Source organism: Crassostrea angulata, chromosome 7 (genome assembly GCF_025612915.1).
Source record: "Crassostrea angulata isolate pt1a10 chromosome 7, ASM2561291v2, whole genome shotgun sequence".
NCBI lineage: Eukaryota > Metazoa > Mollusca > Bivalvia > Ostreida > Ostreidae > Magallana > Magallana angulata.
In genome coordinates, this window is record NC_069117.1 from 38538041 (window position 1) to 38545707 (window position 7667).

Sequence of the window (7667 nt, forward strand, 5' to 3'; positions counted from 1 at the left end):
GTAAGTTATAACATTTATCAACAAAGAAAAGCGTAAAATGTGGCGTTCAAGCAGAACTGGCGGAAACAAAAAGCTGTGAGCATGTTTCAAGTGTGGTTTACTGTGGCCCAAGCTGAAGACCGAACAAATAGTAAAATTTTTTTAAAAAAGGTAGATAAAGTAATGTAAATTATAAACATGATAATTAATTAATAACAACAGCAAAAACTTTGCCTTAGACGAGGGTTTAGTTTGAGAATCAATGCAAATGATTACATTTCAAATATTTTTTAAAATACAAAAAACCTTTTAAGAATTTATCAAGTCGTTCGTGGTTATATTTACTGCTCGAAGAATATTAAAATCAAAGAGCTGATCATTTGAACCCTTAATTATACCCTCTCCCAAGTTTCTGCTCCCCCCACCTTTTACTCAGTATCTCGATAATTATGAATTCATTTGTGCCCAAACTACATCCATTCACTAGAATGGAAAAATCCAGATTATCTGTTCTGAAATGCCACTTCGGGTTTTAATATACAACTAAAAATAGGAAGTCTAGGCCTACTGGAAATTTGGATTACAAACAAAATCAGGTACCCCGAATAATAACGTTAAAAATTGTGCAAGGTGTCCCGAGTACTGCCGAATGTAGAAAAGATGCAAACATATCCCGATTTTGAAATTTCTGTGTTTGTGCTTTTTTAATGATGTTTGTTTTTGTTTATGTGAAATTCTCCGAATATAAACAAACGAGTTGACAATAAAGAAATCTTGGATTTCCCACTTTTATCGATTTTAATTGAACTTCATTGACATGTATGTCTGTTTACATTGAAAATCATGAAAAAGTGACGGAAGCAGTAACTTTGGACAGACTGTACATTACATTTGATCAAACATTTAATAATAAATAAATAAATAAAATAAATTAACAATTACAAGGAGCTACAAACAACTTAAACATTTTTTTTTGTTTGACATGTATGTTTCAAAGAAATGATAGTTAAAGATATTTTAATTATTCATACTTGTTATTATCAGAGATTATACAGCTACGAATCATCTGAGTCCCTTGTTTCATATCATTTTGAGAAGTTTTTAATTTTTCAACCTTTATGTTTTAGTTTTATGACTTCAGTTCTTATTTTTTAGAATGATGGTATTTTAATACGGACTATTCGTATCAAACCATGAAAATTTCAACGTTTTCTTTTTGTACTAATATAGGGAAGACGTAATATTAAATAATTTGAGGATGCATTGTATGCCTATTCACAGAATACATAAATTCCTTTACTCTGCTGAGAGAAATGTTCTTTTGAATTTTAAAGTTAAGCCATGCAATAGTGAATGAACTACGGAAGCATGTTTGTCAGCGCAACTTTCTTAAACTGTTGAACAAAATGTTTTGAAAGTATGTAGTTAATAAGAACATAATTTGTTTGAGTGCACATTGACAGAAATTTCCACCGAATTTCTTTTTTCCCCTTAAAATATGCCTTTTTTGCCTAGAAAATGGCCATTATTTAATGTACTGTTGAAAAAGATTGTCGGCGCCACTCTTCTTAACTAATTATTCAGAATTTCCTTATACGCCAAAGTACATAATTTACACGGCAGGAAAATTCATAAAATTATCGTATAGTGAGATATTTCGAATTAATTAACCGGTCAATATATATATACACAGAAGATCAATATTTGTTTTATATTAAAAGGATTAACCGCATCTGGTACCATTCTGGCACAGTTTGGTGTTGAGAATAAAATACATGTAGTCGATAATTTATGTGTTTAAGTCGCTACACCCTCAAATGGTTATCACGTAGTAAGTGTAATAACTCTGGCATTTAAAATAAATTTATGATTAAAAGTGTACACTCTATTATCTATCTTGATTTGAACAGGTACATGTAGTATGCGTTTTACTATACAGCACTGCCCAAGAGCCAGAATTTACTCCAGCTAGTTTGGTTTCTTTTGCATGATTACATCGAAAAGCCGACATTTCTTCTCGTTTGTTTGTTACCTACAAATATGCATATTTTGTAAGGGCTGCCCTAGGAACGTTTTTGTCGGCATTATAATTAAATAAACACATAAAATTACCCAAATGCATTGTTATATGACAACGTTTTGACTTATGTTTGACGAAGCATTGCGTTCTAAAATATAATTGTCTTTTTGTTAGACGAGTACAGGACCAACGCTCACTTCTTCTAACCAGGTAATTAAAACTTAATCATGCCACCGTAAAGTGTACTAAACTAAAATTAAAAACAATTTCGTATATTTTTAGGAACAGGATTTGTTTATAAAACATCCTAAAATTTTAATAAGCAACCATCGTTTTCTTGCCAGGACACCTTAATGATAATTTTATAGATACAATGTATGTAAGCAAACGGATTTAATAAATATTCACATATCTGACAAAAAAATCAAATACTAGCACTTTCTTATTACGATTAAACTTGAAAACAAAGCAAGTAAATGTGTAAAGAGTTTGATTCATGATAAAAACCCTTCCATAATCACAGTACTAGTATCTTGTACACACAACTTCTGCTCTTTTCATGATTGCTGGATATAACAGGTACCTTTTTTTCGAAAAGTTGACGCGAACTACTGTCAACGTAGCGTTTATCTTCTACACAACTAAGTGTTCATTTTCGTTTTGACAAATAGCTAGACTTCTAAACACATAGAAAATACAGCTATAGGTAAGAGTACATGACTGAAAGAAACTTTTATCGAGAAATTTAAATGCTCGTTTAAATAATAAAACAAAAATAAACTTTGTTTGCATTGTTTTAGTGTTGTGATGCATCAGAATTTGTCATTTGCATATAAATTCTCTTTTAATTTTATCATTTTCTTATTATCACAATACTACATAATTTTTTTTTCATACAAACATCTTTTTTTCATCCAGCCACAAGTCATAACATCTAGACACAAAATAACGATTTAAAAAGCTTCACCACTAATGAGACGATCAGTTTCTTCTTTTTTTCTTCTCTCTTTTTTGTGTGATTTTATCATCTATTTTGTGACTCTTGGTCTGTAAAACCAGTTTAAGTGTTAATATTATAATTAATACATATTATGAATTGATTTTTTGACTGATCCTTTAAGTTGACAGTCAACAAAACGGAGAGTGCAAAGTTCCGATCGTTTTTAAGACAAACTGTATAATTCAAAACGGGTTAATTTATGCCAGCCTTATGGTTTGTTTGTAGAACATCTGCAAATCGCACATAGTTTTGTTTTTCTTCATTTGAAAGAAGAGTTGAAGAATTCCGAGAATTTTCTTCAAGGTCGTCCTCCAAAAAATGATCAAATTATTGGATGCCCATATGGTCTTGGTTCATCATCATCATTTCTTTTCATTTTCAAAATTTTATATTGCTACAGTCGCTTTAACTTTAATATAATAATGAAATACTTGTTTCCCCTATGTAAGTTAAATAACTTGCTTGTAACTGGACACTAACAAACGATTGCCAACTGCTGGTATTGTGACAGGCTACAAAAATGTTGATTGCAAAATACTGACAAAAGATATTTTAGGATCGAAACAGCATTTTACGAAATTAATAATAATGAAGAGAAATGTGATTTTTGAAAGTGAGATGCAAATACAGGACAACATTTAATATGATATAAAAAGATAAAAAAAAAATAATCAAGTTATGTTGATGTATTTCGAAATCGCCTAATTAACTTCTCGTTAGACTTCATTAACCCTTTGTATTGATAATTGTTTAATTCCTGTTCATCATTAAATAATATCATTGTATCTGAAGAGTTGCATTGGTTGACCGTCTTATATCTTTTGAAAATAGTGTTACTTGCATTTTTTGGCCGTGCTGCTGTAGTGAATGGATGCATAGACGTATCAATACCGACTGTTTTAACAAGTTGATGATTTAATAACCACCCCCCCCCCCCAAAAAAAAGAAAAGAATAGATGACATTAGAAACAAGGTTTTTTGATGACATACATCTAATTCTTTTTAAAATCTTAGTTATTAACATTATTTATGCAAAGAATCGAGTATTCATTTATAAAAAATAATCCAATTTAGTTTTAGCTAAAGTTGCGTTGTTGTAAGGATGCAAGTTTGTGACGTATTTTTTTAAAAGAATTAAATGGATTTTTCTCAATAATTTTGTCGATTGTTTCAAGTACGTGTATATTTCTTTCTTATCTATGCCCAGGTCAAGATGTTTATGTTGATCTATCTTGCTTGCACTAAAAATGGAAATTAATATCTATCAGCAGGTTAGAAATAATTCTTTACTTAACATTGATACGCTGCCTTTTTAAAAAATTTTAAAAGATGATAACTCAGAATTCGTTAATTTCAAATAAGTATATATCAAATTCAAGGAAAAAAGATACTGAAATAAATTAATTTTCTTTTCTTTTTTATTATAAGTGATATGCTGTAAATCGAAAAAAAATATAAAATGTTAATTTGAAATATCGAAAAAATAAAATTCTCATATAATAAAATTGCTTAAAGTTATTCCAGTAGTTTTATTTTTGGTTAAGAGTCTTCCGGCCTCTTTTCAATTTCAGAAAAAGTGGGAAATTCCCAAAAATTTTATCATGTATTAGAAACGCATTCGTAATGATCCCATTCACGTGTCACCACAAATGACAATTTTTTATCATAAGATTATTATCGTTAATAAATATTTTCTAATTAATTCTTCATTGTCTTCATTAACCTTACACACTTTATTTACCATTTATTAATGTGATCCTATATTTAGTTTTTATTAGACAATATATCACGCACAGATAGAGAGAAAGATGGAGAAAACACATGCAAGTGTGTTCTATTTATCTTTAGAACTGTTTTATTAATTAATTATTAATTAATTTATTACAATACGACACAATTCAATTATCTAACCACATACATTTATTTGTCTCTGTTATCATGTTGTTACATGTAATAACATTGCAGTTATTGAAAATATCACAGTAAATTGGGCGTTGTGTTTGTACAATGTAAATTAACATTTATACAAACCTTAAAACAAAATTGATCATTTGGTACAATGAAAAGTTCAAATGGATTTCATGATCTGAATAAATAACAACATAAAACGTAGAAGGATATTGTACACGTCAGTAATGTTCACAACACCTTATGTTTCTTAAATAAAAACATATGTCACAGCTATTACATATTTCATAGAAATATGGAATTGTCCCGATAGACAATGAAGGACTTCAAAAGACATTAGTGTCGCAATGTTATGACTACAAATTTTAAATGACGTTATTTGCATATCCTTTAATTGGCACTTGATTAAGTTACATCCAACAGCTTATAAAGTCTTTAAATAGGTTTAACTTGCCAACTGAACCAATAATAACAATCCATAACGACGAAGTTTTAATCTGTATCTCACAAAATCGATGGAATTTTAATATTTGGTATTTGTTGTTTTTCACCAGGAATTACGACGGTGTAAATCTCAGCGGGATCAGAGAAGTTCGCGGGACTTTTACCCGCCAAAGAATCCACGTTCCAGACGAATCTTTGACGTGATCGTCTGCAGTAAACCAATGCGACAACAAATAAAATAATGACCACAAGAATACCAACCACAGCCCCTAAACAGGCTATGCCCTCCACCATCATTTTTTCCACCACTAAAATTTCACAGTCCAAATCTTTGTTTGTTAAATCCAACAACTGTTTCCCGCGCAAACTATCCGGATAGTAGCATCTCATTTCTCGGATATAGCTATAGCGTTGGTACGAGGGCTGGGACCATTTGCCCTTGTCTTTAATTAACGCGATTAACTGCTTTGTCGTGTCTGTACATGAACAGTTGAGAGGGTTGTTTCGAAAATCGACGAAAAGCTTCTTGGTTTCCGCTAGTTTTACAATCTGCTTAGCTTTGATATCAGTGATGTTATTGTATGATAAGTTTACAGTTAATGCTGGTACATCCCAGACGTCAACATCTGAATCAAATCTAAATTTTTTGATATTGTTGTGAGAGGCATCTATCAACTGAAGATTCTGAAGATGATAGAACCATTTTGAAAAAGACTCGGGTATTGTTTGGAGATTAGAATGAGACATATTGTAAATGGATAGGACTGGAAAGTTCGAGTTTTTGACGTTTGGGGAAAATCCATTGTCCGATGGACTATCTTCTTTGTAAAAAAGACTTGTGAACATACATTTATGTTCTGCAGATGCAATTTTTGCATGAAAATCTTTGGAGGCTTGTTTTAACTGTTTTTTTTCCACGCGTGGCAATTTTAATCCAGAAAAAATCAATTCAACATCATTTTTCACTTCTGGAACTTTACTTTCTCTCATGTAGTATGATTGGATTAATTTACTGTAATCGGCACTGTCCGCAAACTCATATGTTGTATTTCTATCCACGTAGTAATTAATCGTGTCCTCGTTTCCACAGTCATAATCTTGATCGATTGGATTTTTTGATATCTGTATAAGATTTTTGACGTCAACCACAATGATGTTGTTTCTGAAGACATAATATTCCAACTCGTCGGGTATGTCGCTCTGTTTCTCTAATCCAGAAAAATAGTCATCAAGTCTACAGTTTTCTACGCTTATTCCCCGAAGGTTGGTTGCTTTCATTGGCCAGTATAGAGATATGGTGGCAGCATCTTCGCATTTCACCGTAAACGTGTATTTGATATTTTGTTTAGCAAGATGATGCTTAAGCTCATCAAACTTCCATAGTCCAGAAAATTGCCGATTGACAAAACATTGTACGTCCACTTGGAGTTGGCGCTTCCTTCTCGGAACGCAAAATTGTTCCCATCCTGAAGGCAAAAGCTGTTGGTCAGCTCTTTGGCGCTTTGGTCTTAGGCTTTGAAGTTGTTTAGCCGAAGTTACTGTCATAAACTGGAGAGTGAAGCACAAAGTTAGGGCGATTATTAGTCTGTAGTAGCTGATTCCCACTAGTATTTCGGTCTGACAATTGTTGGCTGACCCCATATTGAAGAGCAATTGCAAAGAGACGAACAAAAGTGGAATCAAAATTGTAAATCAGTTTGTTAATCCTATATACTAATATAAACAGTCCCTTTAGACTACCGACGAAAACCGGGAATGCCCCGTTTGTATACAAGTAGATCCTGTTCTTTTCTTGTTAATTAGTCATCCGAGGCTTTTCTTACAATATCAAAGTCATAATCATCAATCAAGCCCAATAGTCGTCACGAAATTACACAAACTATGTGTTATTGTGAACAGAAAGTCTGCAGAATTCATTCATCAAAGAAGCGGATACACAATAAAGACTCACATTATAAAGACAAGTTATAGAACAAGGTGAGAGCTTGTACGTAAATTGACAGTTATAAAGACTTCGTGGTCACGCTTCAATGAATTTTTGATTTACGCGCTTTTTTGTCCCGGCTTTCCAGGTTATAGGGTTAAAACAAATTTTAATCAAATATCAGAATATCCGGCTGTCTTTACTTCCAAATTTATAAATCTAAATACATCTCCGCTAATTTATTACTGACAGGCTGTATTATAAAAGCGTCTGTGTGACATTTTTATCTTTTTTATTTAGCTTCTTGAAAGAATGCATTGTTTTGAAAATATTTTGGAAACCCAAAGAAAATTAATTATATTTGCATAAACTGAGTTTTTTATTCACTTTAG

At 31.6% G+C, this 7667-nt stretch overlaps 1 protein-coding gene across 1 annotated transcript; it reads right to left on the reverse strand.

Annotated features, from left to right (window-relative positions):
- Positions 1-4847: 4847 nt before the first annotated feature.
- Positions 4848-7255, reverse strand: LOC128156568 (uncharacterized). Its single transcript, XM_052818742.1, has one exon. The coding sequence runs from the start codon at positions 6990-6992 to the stop codon at positions 5412-5414; it is 1581 nt and encodes a 526-aa protein (XP_052674702.1). The 5' UTR covers positions 6993-7255; the 3' UTR covers positions 4848-5411.
- Between the last annotated feature and the right edge of the window lie 412 nt (positions 7256-7667).